Source organism: Plodia interpunctella, chromosome 19 (assembly GCF_027563975.2).
Source record: "Plodia interpunctella isolate USDA-ARS_2022_Savannah chromosome 19, ilPloInte3.2, whole genome shotgun sequence".
In the NCBI taxonomy this organism is placed as follows: Eukaryota; Metazoa; Arthropoda; class Insecta; order Lepidoptera; family Pyralidae; genus Plodia; species Plodia interpunctella.
The window spans coordinates 2,071,265-2,099,067 of NC_071312.1; the positions used below are offsets into that span (position 1 = coordinate 2,071,265).

General features: G+C 37.0%; 1 protein-coding gene across 1 annotated transcript; it reads left to right on the forward strand.

Annotated features, from left to right (window-relative positions):
- Positions 1-73: 73 nt before the first annotated feature.
- LOC128678481 (uncharacterized protein) lies at positions 74-26,869 on the forward strand. Its single transcript, XM_053760065.2, has 8 exons — positions 74-208; positions 664-737; positions 8,580-8,634; positions 10,868-11,976; positions 20,771-20,885; positions 21,780-21,901; positions 22,302-22,382; positions 24,144-26,869. Exons 2-7 carry the CDS (start codon positions 689-691, stop codon positions 22,379-22,381), a joined length of 1,530 nt encoding a protein of 509 aa, XP_053616040.2. The 5' UTR covers positions 74-208; positions 664-688; the 3' UTR covers position 22,382; positions 24,144-26,869.
- Positions 26,870-27,803: the final 934 nt, after the last annotated feature.

The following is a 27,803-nucleotide window of genomic DNA, read 5'->3' on the forward strand; positions in this document are numbered from 1 at the left end:
ACATATTTTTAACACAGTTTAAATACACTCAGTCTCAATAAAGTGTTTCTCCTCATAGGGTGCTCGTGTTTCCTCCAGTGAGCAACTACCGCCGATTCCTCATCCACCGCTGCGTGGAGGAGCTCGGGATACTGCAGCTGGCGACGTTCTCTATAGGTGTGTGCGAGGAACGCCGCACTGTCGTCTGTTATAAGGAGAAGTTGCTCAGGTATCAATAAATGGTTTGAATTTGTTTTATTCATTCTTAAGGTACATTTGTCGACCTCAGTGGTACAGTGCTTGCCTTTGAGCCGTGAAGTCCCGTGTTAGATCCATGATGGAAAATGATCTTTTTCTGATTGGCCTGGGTCTTGGATGTTCTATCTATATATGTATTTGTTATAAAATATACTATCGATGAGTTAGTATCCCATAACACAAATCTTGAACTTTGGGGCTAGTTTAATCTGTGTGATTTGTCCTTATACATATTTTACTGCTCCAACTCTTTACGAGTTAGAAAGTTTACGATCATTGAAAAGTGAGCTTTAAAGTATCCTCTGTAGAGATATTTTACATTGACAACAAATTAGTGGACTGACGTTTTTGAAGTCTTTCTTTGTATTTAGTCTGTTTGTAGGTTTTATTAATGTGACAGCTATCTAAAATTTATCTATCTTTCAGTGATGAAGCTTGCGCGCGACCAACAATGGGACTGACACACATGGATCGCGAGAATGCGCTGTTATCACGCGATGGTGAGTACCAACTATGATATTAGCTTTTGTCCGCAGCTCCGCCCAACTACAACGTGGCCGATTTGTTATTGATAGTTCCTCATATCTGTGATGATCAACATGGCCTTGTGGTCACCACGCCCGTACGGATAAATATTTGTATCTGTGATCACGATTTTTTTTTTGCGATTGTATTATATTATGACAGCTACACATGTCATTGTCGCCGAACTATACGGAGATATACACTATCGGAAAACAGATTCGATGCACATTGCTGTGGGCGAAGTGCGGGTTTTCATTTCATTTGTCACCAGCGAGACGCAGCGAACCAATCATATTGCGATATTGTTACGCAACGACAACCACATTGTAATGTGATTGGTTCGCTGCGTCTCACTTCGAATCGATTCGATGGTGAAAAGTGTAATGCAAACCCACACTAACGGGTCTGGTGTTTATGGTAATTATTCATTCATTCGTGTCGGCACCTGCTTGAATTCGGCGATAGTGTGTAGCCGGCATTGGAGCGTCTAGCCAAGGCCTTTCGCAGTAACCCGAAGGCCGTTCTACGGTTCTGAGGGCGAAGTGCGGGTTTGCATTTTACTTGCACACACACAGCTAATCACATTGCGGTGTGGTTGTCGTCGCGTCACAAAGGCGCTCTGTGATTGGTTAGCGGCGTCTCATTGCGAATAGACTCGGAAGGTGAGATGTAAATTGCAAAGTCGCAATACCCACGAGGACGAAGTGTAGTTTTCCAATTCATATCTCTCAGTGTCGAGTAGATTCGCAGTGAGATGCAGCGAACAAATCACATGGTGTGGTTGTCGTCGCGTCACAATGCCGCACTGTGATTGGCTAGCTGCGTCTCACTGCGAGTCGACTCTATAGTGAGAAATGAAATGCAAGCTCACATATCGCCCTCCGAAGGTCGCCTGCGGCTCTGATGCGTCGTTATAAAAAATGGTGTTGTAACATAACTACCGTGTGTGTACTAACTCAGTGCGCCTCATTGCGCGCATTTTCGTTTTGCTGCCGCATTTATGTACTACCTTTTACTACTGGTTGTTCTTTATATTTTAACTAGTGGCCCGACCCGTCTTTGCTCGGGTAAAAACATAATAAATTATAAACGTAAACCTTTCACAGGAATCAAATTATCTATTGTTTTTTTTAAATTAATATCTTTTTAATGACTTTTGTGTCCCGCTGCTGGGCAAAGGCTTCCCCTCTACTTCGCCATCTATCCCTGTCCATTGCGCAACTCTAGTATTTATCGTGTCGGTATCTGTCCGATCGTGTGCAGCCGACATTAAAGATAAATGAAACAATCGGAACATAATAGACTGGGAATATAAGAGCTGATTTAATTGATACGTTTTGTTGGATATGCCCCACAATTAGCCGTTGACGCCGGCGATTAAAACCTTGCAACACTTCCCACGTGATGTCTTACAATGACTAATAAAATTGGCTGCACTCAATGACAGTATTAAATGCAGTGAGTGGCGATTAGCTTGTTGCTTATGTGTTATTTAGCTAGGTTACGCTCATGTGGGAGTTTCAGAATAACTTATTTATTGTTCATGTTTTGGCTTCTAGTGACCCTAAATATTCCTCTCCAATTTTTTTTCGTAAATATCTCCTATGTACAGACATAGTCCAGTTACAGTTTCATTATAAGTATATATACTGTGTTGTGACGCTTCGAAGCCGTTCTGCGTGTAATGTAAACTTTGAAAGGGGAGAAGATGTGAGAGAGAGAGAGAGGGATCGCCTCTTCTGCTATCACTCTTCCTTCCCAGAAGAGGAGATGTCTTAATAGCCAGTATTATTATTATTTTTTACAAAATCTTCCTAACTTCTTCCTTGAAAGAAAGAAGACTAAAATACTATTTCACTGCTAGAAAAAGCCTCAGACTTGAAGTCCGCATTTTACATGTTTTTGCAACACAGTTAAATAAATAAATCATCTTTGAGATGTTATTATTGCGTGTGGTGACAGGTGTGTCAAGTCTTTTTATCTTGTACGACATCCACGGGAATCCTCCCATACAAGATAAGGAGCCTCTTCATATCCGATTTCAGGATAACAGCTTTACAAATACGTCGCCAACAATTAGGCTATCGTATACGAAAATATTTTTCCGGGCTCCGAAGTAAAAAAAAACGTGCTTTGGACATGGATGTTGTTACATTACTTTTACCGTAAATATGTTTCATAATTATAAACAAATATATTTTTATAAATATACATGTTAATCACTTAGTGGTTGCACTTCCTCTGCATAGTAAATTACAATATCAGAAATGTAATCAGAACAGATTTTAGTTTATTAAAATTTATATTTCCCGTTAGAGATTGCAAGGTCAGAGGTTGATTATGTTTTATTTTAAATAGCGTTGTTATGAAATCTACATAAAATAATAGTATAAAATCTGCACAAAGTAGGTAATTGGTATTCTAAAATAGCTTCAATAATTTTCACCCTTACTCAAAGTGTCGAAAACCGATATTAATATTGCTTTGGGAAATAACTTCTTTACAAAATTTGCAAACTTTAAAAGGTGTAACTCAAATAGATCATAGAATCATATGTATCAATCAATGCCAACAATATTTAAAGAAATTTTTAATAGTCTTGCAAACTTTGTAAGATCATTTTGTGGTTTGTGGTGGATGTCGACATACTTCACTCAATAGAGATTTTTCCCAACAGTGGGACATAAGTACCGCAGGCAAAAAAAAAAGGTTCGCAAAAATCGTAGCGTATTCGTTTGAGACACAAAAACAAAAAAGTCTGCATTTTTGTGTATTGTCTTACCGTTCATTGTAAACACTTCCCATAGCCAAGAGCTGGAAGCGCTCTTACATAATTAATGAAAGCATAGACAATGCAACAGGAACTAGACTTAGATTCGGTAACAGAAATTACTATAATGAGTTTACGACACAAAATATAATAATACATATTATTGTTTGTACTCATTATGTGATCAGGAAACTGACAACATGACTTATGTTTAAATGGTACATAAATCAATGATGATTGTGTCATGATATTAATTCATATTCTTTTGGAATATATTGTTATTATCTTATTGGTTGTTCTGACAGCTAGGGGTGCCAATGACAGTTCGAAGTGGATATTTAAAAGTTGGAAAGCAGGCATCTGGGCTCCGACGCTCATAGCTACAAGGAAAAAGTCTAGCAAGCTAATGCATAGATGAGAGAGAGAGAGAGAGAGAGAGAGAGAGAGAGAGATGTTCCTGTTAAACATTTATTATAACATTCAAACTGCTCCCCGGGAATTCGCTTCGAAAGCAATTTCAGTATACTACGTATATACTACCCGTGTATTAAATTTCATCGAAATATGCGCTGTAAATTTTGCGTGATTGACTAAAAAACGTCTTACTTCCAAAGCTTCGCATTTATGATTACTACATAAGTACGTACGTACTATAACACAAATGTCGCTTCCCGCCAGCGTTACCCGAATTTTTTTTGGGCAAAGCGGGATTTTAAATCCTGATGAGTAAAAAGCGGGATAATTTCGTCAAAAGCCGGAAATAATAGAAAAAAACGCAACTTAATTTAGTGAAATCTTTTTTTTTTACATAGGTAGTTTAAATGAAAACAATAGCTAAATTTTATTGAAAATTGATGCCGATTTCGTGTTTTCTTTTAAGAGATAGTGTCCTCTAGGACAATAAAAAAGCAGATATAAACAGTTGTATTTTTTTTTTCTATAAAAAATATGCCAAATTGAAATGACTCAATGATTACCTATTACCCATTAACCTTCATCCTTAGCTCGCATGGCATCGGCAAAACAAAAATGACCGTACAAAATTCCAATGACATAACCTGTAAATGATGCAAGCCGGTGTAACAGTCTGCTCGAATGTGGCACAGCGGGTGAAAGTGGCACGCGGCGCTTGCAGCGGTCGTGTGGGCCCTTAGGAAGATTCTATCTCATCTCCTCGGTTGCTTACGGGGCTGTGACGCAGCGAATCCCGGGGTCATTAAAAATGTGAATACTTATGAATAGGCTGACTTCAGCCCACCTTGAGAATGCTATAATTGCCTAATAGCTGGCCTGGGTTATGTATTAGTCGCTTCGTAGGACATCCACGGGTGGATAAGGTGGTCCTACTCGAGGGCGGAACCACACGCCGAAACTGCAATCAGTATTCAGCTCTGAACCGATATTGTTTGCAACAAGAACAACATTTCGAAATTAAGGCGAGTCGTGACCAGACAGTACAATCAGCGTCTCAGGCTCAAATGCCAATTTCAGTATTCAATTCCCTTTCTGATTCAAGTTAAGCTCGTTATATCTTGACAGTGTTATTTATAGCTAACTGACCAATCGATAAAATGACAAGCTCGAGGTGAAATTTGTATCCTAGTCCGCCAATCAGCGTGATTTGATGTTCTCCATGTTGACATCCACCCATATCCATCCATACTTATCCCACAAATATTATAACGGCGAAAATTTGTATCTTTGTTACTTCTTCACGATCAAATGGCTGCGCCAATTTTTATGAAATTTGCTATTGAGTTAGCTGTTACCTTGGATTAACACATATGATACTTTTTATCCTAAGATTACGCGATTCCTATAGGATTTATTCAAAAACTCTGAAAGTCAATGGCGCTTTAGAAAGTAGATGGCGTTACTGTGTTTAAAATTAAAATAAGGGGAAAGACATATAATTCGTTTATTTCACAACATCCTACTAATGGGAACGAAGCCCCGGGGCGCAGCTAGTATTATAAATGCGAAAATTTGTGAATATGTAGGTAGGTGTGTTTGTTACTCATTCGCGCAAAATCTACTCGACTGATTGTTAAGAATTTGGTACACGGGTAGAATAACAACAACACAACACTGGAATAACATATAGGGTACTTTTTATCCCTACGGGGGCGATGCTCCGGGGCGCACCTAGTATATTATGAAGGGGTAAGTACCCTGTATATTAATAGTATTTATTGCCATTATCATTACGCTTGCGACGAGCCCTGCGTGTTAGAAAGTCCTCGTAACATAGTGGATGCAGTACCAAACGAGATAGCATCGGGAAGCTCGCCACAAACCAGTCTTATGCGTGGGCACATACGTTTGATCGTACAGATGCATGTCAAGATAAATGTATGAAAAACTTTTTACCTTTTTTTTTCGTGAATGTAACAAGAAACTTGAATGTGGAACATGTATGATATAGTTCTTTTTTCCTGGATTTATAATACTGCTATATATTATAATATGTACAGTTTAATAAAAGGGTTATGTTACAGACAGAGAACAGAATATTATTAACTTATTTGTGTGTATGTTTGTGTGGATTGAATGAAGAAAATAAATTTTAAAATCATTGAACTAACGTAACTAGTAAATCGCCGGACTACTGAAGCAGCGTTGTAGGGTTTATACTGTTTTAGTACTATAAGATTTAAGTTCACTAGTGTGTATTTTATTAATTGCCACTAGACGCGTTAAGTAGTCTTAAAAGTCATATCAGATGCCTATAGGCGTAGTGATGTGGCATGTGGTCTCGTCCTAGAATAGGACCACTCCATATCCTCCCGTGGCGACCAAGTCCTACGAGGCGACCAAGGGACTTGTGTCCCTTGGTCTTTGCAACTGATAGGAAGCAATGTTTTTTTTTTATTTTTTTATTTATTTATTTATACCAGTCATGGTTTATTATATAATGAGAAGAAGAGTGTATGTATGGTCTTTCAAGCTGGAGGGAAAAATCCGGACACTATTCCACCAATAGTATTAAATAAGACGCCCTTACAATGGGTTTATAAATTTAAATACCTTGGACACTGGTTGACCTCTGACTTGAAAGACAATACAGACATTGAAAGGGAGCGTAGGGCGCTATCTATGCGTGCTAATATGATAGCCCGTAGGTTTGCTCGTTGTTCTAGACAAGTAAAAATAACTCTCTTTAGAGCCTACTGCACATCCTTCTACACGAGCAGCTTATGGGTGCAATATACAAAGAAGCAATTTAGTGCCCTACGTGTCCAATATAATGATGCCTTCAGGGTGCTTTTGGGGTTGTCCCGACGTTGTAGTGCGTCGGGGATGTTCGCCGAGGCTCGAGTGGATTGTTTCTACACCACTATGCGCAAACGGTGCACATCCCTGGCTAACAGACTTCGGGCCAGCTCCAACAGTATCCTGAACTTGTTCGCGACACGTGTCGATTTTCAGTATGTGAATCATTGCTCGATGATTCACATGCTGAAAAATGTACAAGTGTAATGTAATGTCCTGTTTTGTATTTTACTAACATTAGGTTTTAAGTTTTCTGTGTTACTAACAATAAATGATCTAAAAGTTGGTCAAGAAATAAAATGAATTATAAATTATATATTTATTTATTTATTTATTAAGGTTTACCAACATTTGTTTACATCTATACTTAATTTTAGATTTTTACACAAAGCAGTGTACTAAATGTAACAAATACTTATAGGTAAACACGACATGCATCAATAATCTTCAAGGAGAGTTAACGTCGGGCAGGCGGCCGGTTGTAAAACCGTAGCCAAATCTTTAAAATTTTACGCTAACCCTGGGATTCGCGGCGTCACACTCACATTGGCATGCCTTTAGGCGACTTGAATAAAATCTGGTACCAGTGTTAGTAATTAACACACTTGAAAAAAAAAATACTAAGATTAATCTATCATAAGATCGCGTTGACAAAATTATGTTTATTTATTTTATTTATTTATTAAAGAAACCAACTGCGTTTACAAAAGGATACAATACAAATTCTTATTCAATAATAAGGCCAATAAAAGGTTTCTCTCACTATTACAATAATATAGTCGATTGATACAGGTGAAGAAATGACTGTGACTATGTAATGACAAGTGTAATAAATATGTAACGAGCAGAATCCTGTGGAATGAGTGTACTTAAAAATGTTTTAAATGTTGTTGTCAGAATAAACCATCGTACATACTATGAAAATGGCAAAATAAGGTGTTCGTTGTAATAAAAATAACACACATCTATCACACCTACACAATATAAAGCGATCTAGTTTTCCGCTCCATATACTTTCAGATCCAAGTACACAATTGGTTGGTCCCCGAGAACGTTCATTTCATTGTATAACACTTGCGAAAGCTAACCAGACTAGGTCTGTTAAAATTTGTTTATTCTATACTTTTATAAAGACTTTAAATTTAGTTAGTTAACTGATAGCAACTACTATTATACGCGAGATATATTTATGCTGTAAACAAAGTCCTTTGCCGCGTCTGTCTGTGTGTTCGCGATAAACACAAAAATGACTGCAGGGATTTTCAGTTTTGACCAATAGATGTGTGATTCCTGAAGAACGTTTAGGTGTATATAATTTATTATGTTTTTATCTGAGCGAAACCGGGACCGGCCGCTAGTTGTCATATACTTCAGTCGCCAAACATCAGTGCTTGCACTGTGTGCGTAGTGCGACTTTGCTATTTACATCTCACCATCGAGTCGACTCGCAGTGAGACGCAGTTAACCAATCACAGTGCGCCATTATGACGCGACGACAACCACACCGCAAAATTATTGCTTAGCTACGTCTCACTTCGAATCAATTCGATAGTGAAAAGTAAAATGCAAACCCGCACTTCGCCCTCTGTTGTGTTCCGTTTTAAAGGGTGAGAGTGTCTGACTCCTCTGGTGCAGCGTCCATAAGCTGCGGTGCCTTACCGTCAGATGCGTCGTTGCTTGCCTCCTTGGTATAACAAAATACATAAACGTTCACAAATTGTATAAGATTGCCCAATGCATATTGCACTCTATAGCCTAATGTTGCAATCCACAGATGGCGCGGGGGACGGGCCTGCGCCGGCGCACCGTCGTCGTGAGGAAAAGATCAGGTATTTCCTATTACATTTGTCGATCAACGCTCAGTGCGCACGCGCGTTTATTTGCGCGCTGATAACAGTGATTGTGTTGTGATCGCGGGACCTTGAGTGTTTGGATTTTGCGTGTACTAAGATTTTTTTACGAAGGTAATTGAGGTTTTGTGATTTGATGTAAGACGTTAGTGTGAATTTGGATGGTTGTGGCGTTTAATGTAATTTTTTATTAGTTTTATGAATAACTAGTGGTCCGCCCCGGCTTCGCTCAGGTAAAACCATAATTTAAAAACTAGTCTATGTCACCCCGGAAGGGCTCGTGTATGTCTGTGCCAAATTTCATCAAAATCTGCGCAGTAGTTTATGAGATTCATTACAAACAAAAATACATACAACTCTTTTCTCTCTATAAGTATGAATTAACACTGGATGTGTTAGGTGCGTCGTTATGACTCAGATGATAAATTACTTGATATTTTGTTTCTTCGTTATTGGCATACACTACTCTAAACACCAGACTATGTGATCTGTCAGTCTGTAACAAAAGAAGCTCAGAGATAGATCTATTCCTACTGGTAGTTCTAGAAATCAGCTAGAATTCAAACAAAGGGACAAACTTGATCAGAATCAAATTATATACAGGTGATAATATTGTATCTATATCCTTATGGGTGTAAATAGATACATATTCAAAAAGGTAGAATCCTTACATATTATAAAACAAAGTCCTCTGCCGCGTTTGTCTGTCTGTTCGCGGTAAACTCAAATAACTTAAAAAAAAACGAATAAAAATCCACGTGCAGTATGCACGGATTTTCATTCGGTTTTTACCGATGCATAGTGTGATTCCTGAGGAAGGTTTAAGTGCATAATTTATTATGTTTCAACCCGAGCGAAGTAGGGGCGTGTCGCTAGTATTATCATAATCCTTAGATAATAATTAAATTACGTGTACACCGTGAATCAATAATGTTTGAATATTATTACTGCACGACCTCGATGGCGCAGTGGTAAAGTTCTTGCCACTGAACCGAGAGGCCCCGGTCGGGTCATGATGGAAAATGATCTTTTTCTGATTGGCCCGGGTGTTGGATGTTTATCTATATATGTATTTGTTATAAAATATAGTATCGTTGAGTTAGTAATCCATAACACAAGTCTAGAACATACTTTGGGGCTAGCTTAATCTGTGTGATGTGTCCTAATATATTTATTTATTTATTACTACGTAAATATGTGAGTACCGGTCGTACCAGCCACATGCCACAGGAAAGTTTAAAAGGATTGTTAACACTATAACATAACTCATAAATTGAGTAATCGCCGACGAGCATTAAAGTTATCGAATAAAAAAAAAAACACATTAGCTATTCAAATGTTCGAATTGGGAGCTAATCTCAAAGTGCAACAAAACAAGTTGCCGAAAGACGAAAGTATGTCGACAATCGCTCGGCCTTGCCCCACTTGCGTTGTTACGTGGCGGAGCAATCGCTCCATAGTACTATGAGATTGTACCGTCAACAACACGTTACCCATAAAATATTGCCAATTACCTTACTAGTTGACGACCTCGGTGGCGCAGTGGTAAGGTTCTTGCCACTGAACCGAGAGGTCCCGGGTTCGATCCCCGGTCGGGTCATGATGGAAAATGATCTTTTTCTGATTGGCCCGGGTCTTGGATGTTTATCTATATGTGTATTTGTTATAAAATATAGTATCGTTAAGTTAGTATCCAATAACACAAGTCTCGAACTTACTTTGAGGCTAGCTCAATCTGTGTGATTTGTCCTAATATATTTATTTATTACCGCCACACAGAGATCCATTCAGGATAACTTGATATAGTGTGTTGAACGCATATATTGAAGCCATAAGTTGACAGATCCCTTCTTTCATAGAGATCTATTACTAGTAGTTGGTCATCTCGTGATTCTTCTGCAGAGGATTTATATCTATTGACAGATCACACCTGGTTGATTATTATTATTTAAATTGGATTTAATGAAAGGCATTACGTGATTTAAAAGATTTTCATAAGCTTATTTTTCTTTGTGTGTTTTTAGTAATCTGATTGAATGTATTTGGGAAATTAATACGGTGAATGAAATAGAATGTATTTTTACGACCTAGATATAAAAATTGTATCAGATTAGATGTATTTTTAATAGCCAATATCTCTAATATTTTTCTTTTTATTTACGAGCTAGTTTCAATAGAAATTATGTCTTATGACTATCATGTGTCCAAACAGATCTGGGTCAACGAAACCCCGGCGACCCGACCGTGCTGTGTATGTTCCTCGGGCGCTGCGTGCGGCCGAGAGCATCCCTACGGAGGACTCCAAACCAGAAGTGGTCCATCGGCGGAGCAGCCGCAGCGCCGACCCCGCCAAGCGACCCAAATCCCCCCCGCCCCGAGATAAATCCGCCGGCACCCCCCGCAAGTCCATAGACAAAAACTTCTGCAACGTATACACTCCACCCCACCTCAGAAATCAAAGATCTCACACAGCCCCGAGCATAGACCAAGCTACGGCGAGCGATACAAACGAATCTGTGCCTTCAGCTTGCCAAGTGCCAAATAGTGATAGTGCAATATCTTATAGTGATAATAGTTACGACGTAGAAGTAGGCGAGAATTTTTATATAGGCGATTACTTCGCCAATGGACAGCTAGGGTTCTACAGTCCGAATTATTACGAAGAATTCACTGAACCCGATAACGATTGGAGGCCAAATGAGCCTGACATAATGGCTGACCCAGCGAATCAAAGCAATATTATTGATAATGATAATTATTTATATAGTAAAGATGAGGATGTTGAAAAGAAAGAGTTGAAACGAGCGTCACAAGAAATAAATAGAAGTAGTAAAAGGATAATAAAGCAAAGTTTTCATTCGGACGTGTTGATTATCTCCGATCCCGTGGAAGAGGCGAAAAACGAAAAGAATGAGGTACCAATAGTACCTGAAGTGAAAGAGCCTGAGCCGAAGAAATTGAAGCCGAAATTGGAAGCTAAGTTGTCATTGAAAAGAGAAGAGAATGATTGGGACGCTGTTTTTGATGACAGTGGAGAATGTTTGGATCCTTCTCTATTAGAAGAATTGACGTCGACAGTTGGGAAGGTGCACATAAGTAAAGCGAAGAACAATTACGAACAATATCAGACTAAGGGCCAAGCTCTATTCAATGGGCCGTTTGATGAGACTTTCGCGCATGTAGTGGAAGTGTATGATTTTCCCAGTGAGTTCAAGACCAACGACTTGTTGTCTGTGTTTAGTGAATACAAAGACACTGGTTTCGAGATCAAATGGGTGGACGACACCCACGCTTTAATTGTCTTCAGCAGCGCAAAAATTGGTAAGTTTATTTCATTTGTTTTATTAGCCGTTTAAAGAATCGTGATTCATTTCACATTTATTTTATATCATTGTTGATGTTAAAGTTGCGTGATCACGATGCTTGTTTCGCTTTTAGCCGTCAATCAACAATATACTTTTTATATCTTTGGCGTGATTACTGTAACTAGTAAAACGTCGGATGCATTTTATTCGAATAAAATTTATTGAAACTGCGATGCGAATAAAATACTTGTTTGTTATTATTGTATAATAAATAAAAACAGACATACATACATCCAAATAGGTTTACAAACATACCCAAATATTAAAATATGGCGCCACAATGAAGTAACACTTCTATATACTGCAATTGCGGCACAAACTACCAAATGAGTATAATCGCCAATCTTAAATCTTTTTCGAGAACGTACCATATTCTGTTTCCTTTTCAAACGCATGCGATCGTATATAGTATGTTATTTACATAATGATTTCCGTTTTGTGCAGTTGGAATTGTTTGCATCGTGTTGTATTTTTACTTTATTTATAGTTTGACTTGTAAAATTTCGTCGATATCATAGAAAATTTTTGAGAACGACGTTTTTAATGTTCCTATCTCCGTTAAAGTTACTATCGTGTATGTATGAAGTATTGAACTTACCTTTTATTTTTAATAATTCACGCAATGATGGTTCCTAGTTGTTTGTATGTCTTTCTGACATAAAGTTGTTATTTATTGTAAAATGAATGAAAAATTAAGTCTTAAACAGTAGTTGCTTATCAATTTATCTCCTAAAATTGCGACTTTTCAAAAGGGTCTGCCTCAGAGATGCGTCCTCGGACCTTCGTAAAAATTACTAGTGTTATTGTGTACCTTCATAAGAAACCTATTGATATCAACTAAACATATAAAATGTTTTGCAATAATTAAATTTATGCTTGATATTGCATAATTAGTACTGCATTGCATTAACGTAATGGTTTGATCCAGTTTTGTGTTTATTTATAACTTCTTTTATTGCTAATACAAATAGTTTTAATTCAATTCTATGTTGAAAGTTGATATCATCGGAAAAATGAAGGTAAATATCTAAAGACTTGTCCTCCATTGTGGTTGTTTCCTACCATTAGTTTATCGTAGTAGATAAAACTATGTCAACCAAAAATAGAATTTGAAAAAAATAGAATAGAAATGAAATTGGAATTCGATTCGAAATTTTAATTACAGAAATTTTATCGCCTCTGTTGATGTTACTCCGATGTTGTTTTTTTAATATAAAATTGCCAATATTGTAACGAGAACAGAAATACTATTTTCTTCGAAAAGTCATCGGAGAAAATTACATGTTTTCTCACATCAAACTGTCAAAAAGAAATTAAAAAAATAACTAAAGAGCTCGCAACACACTGTCAACTTTGGCGGAGCCTAATATAGACTATATTAAATACAGCACACATTTGTCCTTACCACAATTAACTTGATGACGTAAGGAGATGTAACAACCGTTGCGTGCATGTAGTAATCGCTAGATAACCAGTTGGTTATGAACCCGCCGCCTCTCTGAACGAATCATCCTTACCTCACCGTAATCATTGATTTCCACCAGTATACCACAAATGTCTGCTCAACTCACGGTGGTTCTAGAGCTTGAAACTGTTATGAGTTTCCAAGGCATTTATTTAACTTATGTTTTGCTCACTTGCCACTAGGTGTCAGTCAAATTCTGACACCAGTGTTAACAGTAACACACTCGAAAAGAAAGAAAGATTCAGCTTCATTCTTTATTTAACTTAAGATAATGCACCTACATCCTACTGCCGACTTCATACAACACTGGTTTTAAACCAGAGGTGTGTTAATAAGGTAAACGTGTCTGTGCCAACATAACTCTCAAATGGTTGAACCGATTTTGGTCGAAAACAAAATTTTATTCTATCTAAACTATTAGGTATAAAGAGGTAAGTGTTTGTGAGTTTGTATGTTTGAGGCGAGTAATCTCCGAAACTATCGAATCGATTTCAAAAATTATTTCACCATTAGAAAGGTACATTATCCAAGATTGCTATAGGCTATATTTTATCTAAAAATTCCTACGGGAGCGAAGCCAGGGGCAACATCTAGTTCTTAATAAAAATTAATCGAGTCTAGTATATTGTCACCTCAACTCATGTTATCCGTTGGTTATGTCACATTAATTTTCTGGCTCTACATTATTTCTGTGATCAATCATCGCGGCTAATTAAAATAGCTCATTTGTCTTAAACTTTGGCACGTTATTGACGTCATCAAGCCTGTCAGTATATTGATAGCAATATCCTTCCTGGCCATGTCAAGCCGGTATTTTGTGCCCTTACGCTAGAACCAGGCGAAAGCAACATACCCACTAGCCACCTTTGTCCTCTACGTTATTTGTCTGTTTACGCAACACATAGCCGTACCAGCGCAAGCGGCTCTCCTGGAGTTTACCTGATTTTTATTTTATTTATTTTTTTATAATTGTGACTTTGTTCATCAGTCATGTACCTTGTAAAGCATAGCAATGAGCAAGGAGGTAGACAAAATTATCCCAACTTCCCAACTAATATTATAAATGCGAAAGTTTGTATGTTTGTTACCTCTTCACGCATTATCTACTAGACCACTTGTTATGAAATTTGGTACACGGGTAGAAAATAACCTGGAGTAGCACATAGGGTAGCACTTTTTATCGCGAAATTCCCACGGGAGCAAAGCCCCGGGGCGCAGCTAGTATTGATTAAATCCATGAAGAATACCGTGAATACGAGTTCGAGTTCTTCATGCAATCGCACCACGTGACAACAGTGTAGCATTGTCATCAGCATTACGCATTACGGTCTGACCTAATCTTCAACCCAAGCATACTACTTACTCTTAGGCAACCATCAATCTCATTGCCCAAGTGCACCCCGCGGTCGCCACAATTGCATCCACGTCTAGAGTTACGTAAACGCGAAGATTTCGGGTTCAGATCAAGAACGCTTCGCATTTGTGTTGAAACTTGCAAGTCACGGACTGTCAAGTCATGAGCATTATGATGCCACCAACTATTACTGTTTTTAATGATATTTGTTAAGTCCGCTTGAATTTCTCACGGTTAATATTAATTACTATGTCCTTTATAGTCTTACTATATGTACAAAATTGGATGCAGGTAAATAGAGCGTGAAGAGGTAAATATAAACTCACATTGGCGAGTAAATGCTTTAGTTATTCTTAATTGAATTCGAAACCAGGAAATTCTCTAAATATGAATTTACTTTTCACTGAATATTATTTCTTTTCTTGGACACAGCGATGAGTTTAGATTGAAATTCGCTTTACAGATTGAATATTGCGTTTTCTTTGAATAATCGCTACATCTTCCGCTTTACGCCACACATCACTTTCATTTGCGTGCTCCACATCAAGCTAGCTACTTTTTATTTGTTCAGTTTACAGTACACTGCTGCCTTGAACTTGATACGATTTCCACGTTCAAAAACAAAACAGAAATGTACACACACAATACTAATTGTATAAAATTTTCGTGGTGTTGCATTTATTATGTGTGATACGTGACATGTTTAATTAGTGCATTTGAATTAAGACGGAAAGTAAATTTATTTCGGGAAATTATATGTGATGTGGTATTTAATGCTTTCTTAAACCGAAAGTTTTGGTAATAAAATTCTGCAAGTATTTTAACCAGGCGCGTATTTTGGCAGTTTCAGTTGTATAACGGTTGCTGGTAGGAATTTAATTTAAAGGCTAGACTTTTTTCCGCCAGATAGCGCTAGTGGATCACCAGGTCCAGATCTTTCAGATAGTGCCAAATGTCTGTCATTTGAATTTGACATCTGCCTCAATCAAACTGTTTCTAGTGTTCAAAACCTCGATCATATAGATTTTAACGTCGATATTTAGTTAAATATTATGATATAAACTTCAAAATACATCTTAGAATTTACCAACACGTTTTATGCAAATATGCGTACAATTTATGCTTCGTAAATACATACCTCCTGTATTTAAATACAACAAATAAGGTCCTTTTTCTTCGCACGGCTTATTGTGTGCTCCGTAAATTAATATGCCACATACTGTTGATTAACACGAACAAGGTCGTATGGGAAATTTATTATGAAATTTTGGGAAAATTATTTTAAAGGCTATTTACAGATTATTGTGATAAGTATAATTTGGTCAGACTAGATTACTTTCTCTTCTAGAATAGTTCTGAAAATATGCCATGACTTTTAAAATATGTCCAAGGATTTGTAAGCTATACATGGAAAAATAGTTTAATGATTGCGCCATAATTATATAGATAAGTAAATTATTATGAGGACACGTGTAATGGTTTAGACATGTGATGCGAGGGTAATATAGCTTAGATCCTATAAATGGGAATAGAGAGATAATAAGAAGATGAAAGAGACATCTGCAAATATTTTTAAGAATAGATGTGCGATAAATTCTTCTTGGTCCCCTGTGTGCTCGGGGCACTGTCCCCGTGTGCCCTATGGCAAAGGCAGAACTGGCTATTGGATAAGATGTTATATAACACCAAGCTTACGAATCGGGAGCTTGGTAACATTCGCTAAATGCCACGCAAGATTACCCTATCAATTCTAAGATTATTTCACCTCCTATATTTAACAATTTTCACCTCCTATATTTAACAACTCCTTCATTTTCTTTCTGATCTGAGCGTTTCGCAGTTTCTACCGGCGTCATTGATCTTCGAACGGTCTTCGAAGTAGAGTGCAGAACGGGATTCTTAGTCAGAACATTGGCACCCATATCATCCATGACGACATCAAGCAAGTTCTGGCTTTTCCCCTTCTGCCGTGGCCCTGGGGATAAATAGGGATTTTATATTTATTTTTGCGTTGCATATATGTTTAATATTACACTTAAGCTACAACTAGAATGTAACCAGTTTTTTCGTATTTCAAAATGGAAGATGAATTAAACTTTAGGCTGACAATCTAAAAATTACAGCGATACATTGTATAAAACAGTACAAATAAGTTTCACAATTATTGCTGGTCCAAATTAATATAACGTCTCTGTTATTTCGACTCTAAGAAGAAGAATAAATTTCACACATATTAATATGTGTTTGACCCCTGGAGGACCTTAATGGTACATTCCATAGACTAATGAACACAATACCTTCCTTTGCGTCGTGCAGTTGAGTAAAAATTGTATCAATCCGCGAAAGTGCAGGAAGCTACCGAGAGCCGGTTACATGTAATTCCTAACATAACATACAATTAGACAGACGCTGTTTCTACACTAGAAATAGCACACATACTCACGTTTCCTGCTTCTGATTGAGTATTGTGTGGTTTCACACTATCATATCTAAGTTTGGACAAGTAAATTAAATTATTTAAAATATGTAGTTTGATCGATCGTGCATCGCAAATTCATTAACATTGAACAAATTGCAACCGAACAATCATTAATTTTAATTAACACAAAGATTTATAATCATAACATTCAGTAACGATTAATTTGAAATGTAATTTATCTCATTCTCATTGGTGTTAAAGATTTGAGAGTACCAGGAAAGCAGAAAGATCGCATTCATGTTCCTCTTTACAAGATACGATGGAAGACGATACTTTTGCTGTTGAAAGTTATTCCATGTATTTCCGTTGTAAGTTCTTTTCTTTATTTACCTCTTTTTAAGATTCGACATTTATTTTTTACCTCATGTGGGGCTCATGAAATTCTGGTTTGGTCTTCCTGGACTTTCTCTTTTGTTCTCTATCTCGACCTTCCTTTCATTTTCTATCCTTACGCGGAATTAAGTTATGAAAAAACGTTTTTTGTGTGTATGACATCGATTAATGGCAAAAAAGGTGAAACCTTCTGATAATAGGGGCCAATGCGTACTAATAAACGAGTAATTACTTATCAACAGTGGTCGTTCGGAAATGCTAAATATTTCAAAAATGTTATTTAAGTATGGCGTAAAAAGGCCCTAACTTGTGAATAAATGCTTGTATAATTTCAATAATCACAAATAGATTATTTTTCCCACGGTCCTCTTCACATTTATCCTTTAATATACCTATTTATATTGTAATGTTATTTAAGTTATACGAGAATAGGTAAGTACTAGGAAGAAAGAAATATGCAGGTTATTAATTGCACAGTTCTGTGTGCAATTATGATCGGAACTCGCTTCTTGATCGACGAAGGCAATGTGACTGAGCAAGAACCGATCTTCCGGGATTGAAATTGGCATTTCCTTAGTATTGAAGGTTTAGTTGTTTTGAAGACGCAATAGCGCGGTGAAAGCATCATATGGTTTGTTATATTTCAATTGCCAATCCTCGTATCAACATACATTTTTTTCACAGATTGTTTATGTCTGGACAAGCTTCCCCTTTTGTTTTCCATAGGTTTCTGCCTTGAGCCATTTGTTGCCAATCGCGCTGAAACTTGTCTAGATCATGTATCAAGTAAGATACAATTTTTCGTGTAAACTGAGATTCTGCCTTGTGGTTCCAGCCTTAAAATAAGACCACGTCATGTCCTCCCGTATAAGAGTGTGATTTAACCCCTGCTTGATGTCCACCCTCCTTGGGAATGCTATAATGTCTTATACCTTTTTTGGATCGGCCCTTCTCGTACGTAGTAATTTCTTTCTTTATTTTATTAGCCATGGTGTCCCACTGCTGGGCACAAGTCTCCCGTCTACTACGTCATACATCCCTATCCGTTGCATATGTCCTCCAATTAAATAAATAAATATATTAGGACAAATCACACAGATTGAGCCATCCCCAAAGTAAGTTCGAGGCTTGTGTTATGGGATACTAACTCAACGATATTATATTTTATAACATATACATATATAGATAAACATCCAAGACCCGGGCCAATCAGAAAAAGATCATTTTCCATCATGACCCGACCGGGGATCGAACCCGGGACCTCTCGGTTCAGTGGCAAGAACTTTACCACTGCGCCACCGAGGTCGTCAATTATCTCATCATTATCATCACCTTAGCCCTTTTCTGTTTCTTGGACATGCCTCTCTTCTTTTATGTCAACCTTTTTAATCCTATGCTAATATAATCCATGTACGACTTGCGATTCCGATGATATCATCTCATCAAACATATTCTCCTTGCGGACTTCCGACACATCTTTCCCCCTATCCTAGGTCACCATTCGGTCATCTTTCTTTACCTACTTACCAAAAAAAGTAGTATCATACAGCACCACGAACGACCTCGGCAGCCTAGTTTTGGTTGGAGGTCGTTAGCCCGCGCGTGACGTAACGCTGCGACGAGCAAGTGGCACGATGAACTGGCTCTTGTGGTGTAATGTTCGTGGATGAATTTTTGTTATGACGGCACAATGCGTAGTTTGTATTAGTGAATTTAGTTACAATAAATAAAACTCGGCAATGTACACCGAATCCGCCAACTGTTCTGAGCTGAGAATGCTGAAGAGAATCAACGTACATTGCGTGGTTTGTATATGAGCTTGTTTGCGAGTAGTGTATAGCTGGCGTAAATGTGCAGAAACTAGTTTTATTTCAGGTAACATTACAAACAACAGAAACAGTCAGGTGATGATAATCACGTTGAATGAGAATCTATCTCGAATTTACAAAGTCAAACAATTTATTAGGAAATAAGACCTTCACAGGTCCTCAAATTTTCAATTATATAGTATTTATACCGTACAAAATATTCATATCGACGGTTGGCGCTCAACTATATTTCACGTAACTACTTGCGCTGTACTAAACTAAGGAATAAACTTCCCTCTGCGGTATTACCTAATAGATTTTACATCAGCAGTCAGTCGCTTTATCAAAAAGTCTGTATTACTTCAGTGACCCGTATGGGGTTTCTAGTATCCATGGACTGCGGTTGTTTACTATCGGGCTGCTCGCATGCTCGTTCGTTACCCCACTATCCCCACTAATGTTATAAATGCAAAAGTTTGTTTGTTACCTCTTCATGCTCTATCTACTCAATCTTCTTGGAATTTTACATACATGTAGTTTGAAGTATGGGGAAGGACATAGGGATTCATCCCGGAAAATTAACTGTTCCCGTGGGAATATCACGCGGGCGTAAGCTGTTGTTATATATAATATATATAAAAAGATATTGTCTGAATGAATATTAATGTGGAGTAAATAAAACTGCATTTGTATCTGTAAAACTGGACCATCGCCAATGTCGAGATTTTATATTCCTCAAAGGTCATTGTCTGGTGGGTGTTCGAAATTGCATGATCATCGCATGGTCATCTAACACGACTCCAGAACCGCCATCTAACGATAGATGGAAACTACATTACAATAGAAATTAATTACACGTTACATTAAGTGTTGTAATATGCAAATACTTTGCATATAATGCCAGGTACACACTATCGCCGAACTCAGACAGACTCACACAAATCTTTTGTAGTTTGTATGAGAACTTGCCGCAACGAAAATGTATGCAAGATCCTCCAAAATTCGGCTCAATGGCGTAGTGGTTAGTTCGCTCGGCCTGTAATAATTGCGGTTAACATACTCTCACAATGGTCGGTCATTGGGTGACCAAAAATGTATTATCTATCTTGAGCTCCTCCGTGCTTCGGAAGGCCGTTTATCCTGGATGAATTTGCAGTCGTTAAAACCCGCCAATCCGCAATGGGCCCGCGTGGTGGGACCTGTCCCGCATACTTATCCATACGTAAGGAAGTCCAGTGCCCCAGCAGTGGCAACATTGAAATGGCTGCTAATGATGTACGGATAATAATGTAATATTTTGTCTACTTTCAGCTGCGGAAGTGCTGTCGGCCCAGCGGCCGCTGGTGCGGTGTCGTCCTCTCCACGCGGCCACGCTCGAGTCCCGCAATAAGGCCAAGAAGTGCGCCGAGTACCTGCAGCCTTACAGGTCAGCTACTGTAGTATTAACTACTCATTTGCTCATTGTATTGTTGTTGTATGGTCAACTATTGCAATAGGTGGCAATTTATCTAGTAGTCTTATTCAAATTTGTATTTTGTATCTTGTTTTTGGTGCAATAAAGTGTTTTTAATTTTTTACTCATTTTTATTATAGATACGCATAATACGTCGTAAGTGATATATTAAGCCTCCATAGGTAGGTTACCTTTTATTGTTGACCGTCGCATATACAGGGTTGCTGGTATCAAACGCAAAACCTCCTAAAGAGTATTTGGGTACATCAAAACAAGCAACTTTTGTCTCTACGACTTTTCGTGATTTGTAGCTTTTTTTTTCATAAAAAAAATATAATCTAGTAGCGATTCTACACATCTTAACTCTATGTAATAGCCAACCAACACGAGATACAAGAACAACACGAGATACGAGAACAGTAGATAGCGTTATGTAGCGGAAACGAAAATTTCTTTTAATTAATAAATAATATTAGAATAAATCACACAGATTGAGCTAGTCCCAAATTAAGTTCGATACTTGTGTTATGGGATACTAACTCAACTATACTATATTTTATAACAAATGCATATATAGATAAACATCCAACACCCGAATCAATCAGAAAAAGATAATTTTCCATCATGACCCGGCCGGCACTTTACCACTGCAACATTTCTTTTAATTAATAAATAATATTAGAATAAATCACACAGATTGAGCTACCCCCAAATTAAGTTCGATACATGTGTTATGGGATACTAACTCAACGATACTATATTTTATAACAAATACATATATAGATAAACATCCAACACCCGAATCAATCAGAAAAAGATAATTTTCCATCATGACCCGGCCGGCACTTTACCACTGCAACATTTCAGACAACGGCCGGAGACGTGCACAGCGCTGGCGCGACGCCTGGTGTCGGGCGCGCTGGGCGTCAGGCTCAGCACCGCGCGCCAGGAGCGCGACGAGGAGAGGCGCATCATCACCAAGGCCAGGGGTAAACATATACATACTCTCTCTTTCTCTCTCTCTCTCTCTCTCATTTTCACGTGTTTTCATTTACATTCCAGGCTCAAAAGCCCAGATTCGTTAAAAAAACTTACCCATAAAATTAAGTATATGGCTATGATTTTACAACTGACCTCTGGTCAACCCTCTTTGGGAATGAATGGGAGTGACCCCCCCCCCCAAAACCCCGCACCTTTCTCCCGCCGATATGCTCAGCGTTAAAATTCGACTGTTTAGAACCAAAGTAGACCAATCAGCAGTGCTAATGTTACTAATGCGATAGTCTGTCTATCACGCTTCCACAGCTAAACCGTTGGGGCGATTTTGATAAAAATGGAAATAGATATAGTTAATGACCCGAATCACAATTATTTTTTCGCCAATTTCAGAGAAGAAAAGGCAAGCGGCTCTTCATAAAGAAGCGGCGTGGGACGGTTCGCTCGCGAACCAATCACTAGCGGACGTCTGAGGTAACCTTACATACAGTTGCAACTACTTGCCACTAGATGGCACTAGCTAAAGAATCATGTCAGTTGCCACTAGGAGTATACTCCTATGATGGCATGTATTCTCGAAACTGGTGGTGGTCCTGTTATTAAGACGCCAGTGATCGAAAGTTGCCAAGTTCGAATACTACTCGTGCCACAATTTTTATGTAAATCTTTCAATATTTCATAAACTACCACTTGTTTCCGATGAAGCAGAGCTGTGAGGAAACCTGCACACTGGTTTACTAATTTTGTTCACAAGATTATGCGACTATCTGCCACTAAAATGGTAGTCGTAAAACTCAGGTCAGATGTCTTTAGGCGACTTGAATACAATCTGTCGTCAGTGTTTGCGATAACACGCTCGATAAAATGAATGATAACTACAGGCCCAGAAGCGAAACCCAAATAAAGTGATCAAAGACGATATGCGTGCCAATCAGTTGACAACTAATGACACCGTGTAAAGTATTTACATTGAGCTCCCATTGCGAAAGGAACTAGGTCTCAGCACAACTCAGATGCATTTAGATGGGAGAGAATAGTTTGTATTTTTTTGAGAAATTACTATATAATTAATTTCTGAATTAATAATTTAATTTGATTGATTTGATTTGAGAGGGACGTAAAAAAATATATGTGTCCATCAGATACAAGCTTGGTGTGGACCGTTGGGTGTTGTACATTTATTACAATAATATGTGCAAATAATACTAGCTGTGCTTTGTGGCTTCGCTTCGTTGGGAATTTCGTGATGAAAACTACCCTATGTGCTATTCCAGGTTACATTTTACCCGTGTACCAAATTTCATCAGATTGAATGAGTGCATGACTCGCACACATTAAACTTTTTCGTTTGTAATATTTAATAGAATTTATGATATGTCAACATAAATCAAGTGCGATTAGTTTTAATAAAAATTAAATTATTTTTTTGTATTATCATCATCATTTTATATCAAAGTTTACTTTTCAAAAACATCAAAATGATTTTTATCACAAGTAAACTATAGTATTTCAATAATTTATTACCTAATTTTCGCATTACACTAAGTCTGCTTGATTTCTATAGAAACAAGCAGCACTTATGTACCAATACTTCATATATAATTCAATTATACTTTATTATATTATGTGTACATAGACTTATAAATAAATAATATTTTTAGAATGCACTATAAAATATTTTTATAAGTCGCTTTTCGATATCAACATTTGAGTCAATTTAGGGTCAAATATCAACGAATCAGTTTCTATTTTTTTTTTTAAGAAAATAGTCAAGTTAGATCACTTTTTTAGCGAGATACTGACCATATTATGGAATAAGGACAATACACATACTGAAACCCAGAGTAAGTTTCATTGTATTATCTGATTTTAATCTATGGATTGCCTTTCTAAATTATTGTCTGTGGTCTCTCATTATTTTTGTCTATAATAACATTGAAACATTTTCATATCGTACCTGTTTCATTTTAAGTTTTATTTGCTCTAAAATATAATAAGCTTATTATTTATAATTATTTATATAGTCTAAATGATTTTATTTCATCATTAACTGACTGGGTATTATATATCAAAATTATCAAAAGGAATGAAAATTTCGCTGCAGATTCATTTGCGCTAATAATTATCCAAACTTTCATCCAAATCGGTTCAGCAGTTGTCGTGAAATGTATTATCAATTGATTATTTATAATATTTACATTTGAAAGTGATATGTGTATATGTTTAATTTTCCAGGTGCCGTTTGCGAACGAAACGCAGATAATCTAATAAAAAGTTGACAAGCTCTCAAAAATCTACGTAATGTTACAATATTTGTAGACATAGATATTTTTCTAAACGAATTCATAGATTATAGAGTTACGCTCAAGGGGTTGCGGTCCAAGTCTATGTGTCATAAGTGTTAGTTTTTAATTTCGCTTAGTATAATTTGTGATTGTGATGTTGAGCTTCCGATAAATCGACTGATTTAATATTATTTATTCGTTATTGTGTATTTTATGAATCACATATTTATATATTTCAGAATAAAAGTCTTAGCACACTTATTACTCCACCACTCCCATCCGGCAAGATGACATTCATTGAAAAATGAGCTTTAAGTCGTCCTCTGTAGACATATTTTACATTGACAACACGAGAGCTGACAGCGAGCAATCCGCTATTTTGATGTCATTGTAAAGTAAGTCTACAAGGTACGCTTTAAAGCTCAATTTCCAATGAACGTCAACTTGCTGGGTAGGAGCGGTGCGGTACAACTGTACTACGACCTTAAACTGAATGAAATAGGACATATAAGGAAAACTCACACATGACATCAAAATATATATCTGATAAACAAATAGAAGCGGAAGAAATACAAGCGGGAAAAGTTCAATAACCCTAAATACTTTGTCAATTGTATGATTATGTAAATACACTGATAAGCATATATTAAGACATTTTTTTTAGGTTATAATAGTGATCTATTATAACCTGAAAAAAGAAAACCTTTATGCTCTTTCTCTCTCTAGCATTCTAAATAATAAGGATTGTTATTCTAAACTGTTACCATTATCGATGATTCTGAAATACTCAAACGAAACGCTTTATTACGAAATATAGTATATTTTTATATAACAAAAATGTTATGCATGAAATATTACTAGGTATGTATTTTATATTAAAATTGCATAAAAATCTCCGATTAATAAGATCTCCTCGTTTCGTCTCTCGACGAATTGGCTCAGAGACTAATTTTATAATATAGTATTTTTATACCAAATATTAGTATTGTCTATTATACGATGTACTAACTCTATAGGCTATGTATTGCTGTAAGTGATGATGTTTTATCTGTGCTTTAGTTGCAAATTCAGTTGATAGATGTCGCGCGAAAATGAAATGATACTTTTGTATGTTGACCTCGTATTGCATAATATTTTAGCAATTTGTTTATTTATTAAATTATCTATGGTTGCTGCGATCAATTAATTCTCGATTTTATGACATGCGTTTGTATTTTTACGATCTTTACTAAATTATTGAGTTGGGTGCGCTTCACGAGTCCGCGTCTATGGAAATCGTGGGACAGTTCTACATCTCATGAAAACTATCTGGGAGTAACTAGAGATATAATTAAGGGAAAACTATGTAATTATGTAACGCGACTTCACTCCCGTGGGAATTGTGGGATCGGCTGAATTATTTAAATGTGACAATTTTATTAATAATCCTACCACATGAAAGTGGCCTTTGAATAAATATATTTGTGGTCGTCCAAATCAAAAGGGACCTTATGGCGGCTGGCGTTTAGGTCTTTATTGTCGTTGTTCCAATAAAAAACAACGGCAATAATGGCGTAAGTGCCGGGCGCCATAAGGTCCCTTTTGATTTTTTTCACAGTATCTGTCAAACATTGAAATTATCCAGTAGTTTCAAAGGTTAGCGCGTTCATACAAACTCTCCAGCATTGTAATATTAGTATAGATCAAACATCACCATGCATAGTCGTGAACACGCCTTGTGTCTAGTCTGGAGCGGACCTTCAACCTCTTGGCGTAGAAATTATTAGTCGAATTAGCACATTGTTGTAGGGGAATTGGATTTAGGTCAATTGAAACAGTGGACGCGTTTTCACTTAGTTCAACTGAGTGTTCTTACCAGTTGAACTAATGGAATTAGTTAATCTTGGTGTTATTTTTCACTTTTTTTAGTTTTATTATAACAAATCGTAAGTGGGTTTTAATTAAACCATGGTGTTCGAGTGGTTAGTTTGTATCTCACTCATGTACGGTAATTAAAATTTAATTATGATGCTTTTGGTGAAGAATACATCGTGAGGAAGTGTGAAATGGAAAATGCAATGGCGAACTCCACTGAAATTAAATTTGAGTTGTTGCATCTTACACCACATATTGAGATTTTGCATGCTTGAATAAAACACGTCTACTGTTTCGAACAAATAGGAAAAGGTTAAGAAAACGAAAGTATTGCTTAAATAGAAATATGTATTTTTAATACGAATCTTGAAGACGACTTGTTGGTAATCAGGTACCTACCAGAATATAATGTGAATATAAATCTTATGATTGTTATATTCGTAGCACGAATCACCCCACCCCACAATCACGTGACACCCCTGATGCGGCAGCGTCCACAGGCTGCGATGACCACGTGACATTAGGTGGGCCGTATGCCTGTTTGCTTGCTCAGTAGTATGAAAAAACAATCATATTGTAATGTGAAGGACCAACAAAGATATCGTATTATTAATAGAGAGACTAGGAACTTTTGGCGCTTGGGAAATATTTAAACTTAACGGATCGACGTGTGTGTCGCTACTGTTGAACAAGAAATCGAATATTTCACAAAAACTTGACATTTTTCAATTTCAGTCGCTGAGTCGAGTTTTCATCATCATTTAAACTTCCCACAGGGCACACACAAACCTCTCTTATGTATGAATAAAGAGTACAGGCTAATGTTTAATGTTTTACTAATACTAATGTTTTACTGGCTAATGTTTTACTAGCGTAGTGAGTAATAACTCACTACGCTAGTATAACTTTATATACAAGTGGTCTGACTTAAGGCTTAACGTACTTCTGAAACTCGTAGGAACCCGAGATTGCACTTTTTAGATCCCCCGTCCTATGTGACCGCCACTATTACAGGCAGAACGCGCTAGCCACTGCTCCATAAAGCTCTTCCAAGACCAAGAATTAAAAAGTAATTCTGGGTATCCTTATTTGACATCAATATCCAATTTTTGTCACCCAAGTGCCAAAATATCCTTGTTATCTATATATGCATTTCATTGCTGCATTTCCATTTAAATTCATGACTGCCTTATGAAAATAAAGTTCTGTACAAAACATAACACATTACCTTCTTCGTTTTCTTAATAATTAATAATATGCATTACTGTAATTTAAAACACATAATTCGTTGCTCTGTAATGCCTAACAGAGTATCATGTTGCAACATATCATTTGAATGATTCGTGCTAGGGATACAGATAAATTATAATTAAATAAATCTCCAGATCATTAGAGTTCTGAAGACATAGTATATTAGACAAATTAACTAAAATTGAATGTAAACGGTACCGTCGACATTCATATTTAGTTTGACAAGTTGGTAAACTCTTCCGGCCCGGCGTCGCTGCTGTTAAACGAATTTGACATTTCAAAATGATTTGACAGTTTCAAATTTTTGTCGCCGGGTTAGGTGTTCTTGTTATTGTTTGCATGTTTTCTCTGTAAACTTACTGTTACCATTCGAATACTACTTTATTGCCGGACTATTATTTTGATCTGTTTAACGATGTAACGATGTGTCTAAAAGGGCAATGTTTTACTTCAATAATTATAATTATCTATACTTATATTCTACAATAAAATAATTCAAATATTT

Excerpts from the sequence above, each read along its gene's own strand:
- LOC128678481 (XM_053760065.2), top strand. The coding sequence starts at position 689 with ATGGGACTGACACACATGGATCGCGAGAATGCGCTGTTATCACGCGAT. Across the intron at positions 738-8,579 it reads TGCGCTGTTATCACGCGATG|ATGGCGCGGGGGACGGGCCT; the intron begins GTGAGTACCAAC and ends TGCAATCCACAG. Across the intron at positions 11,977-20,770 it reads CTTCAGCAGCGCAAAAATTG|CTGCGGAAGTGCTGTCGGCC; the intron begins GTAAGTTTATTT and ends GTCTACTTTCAG.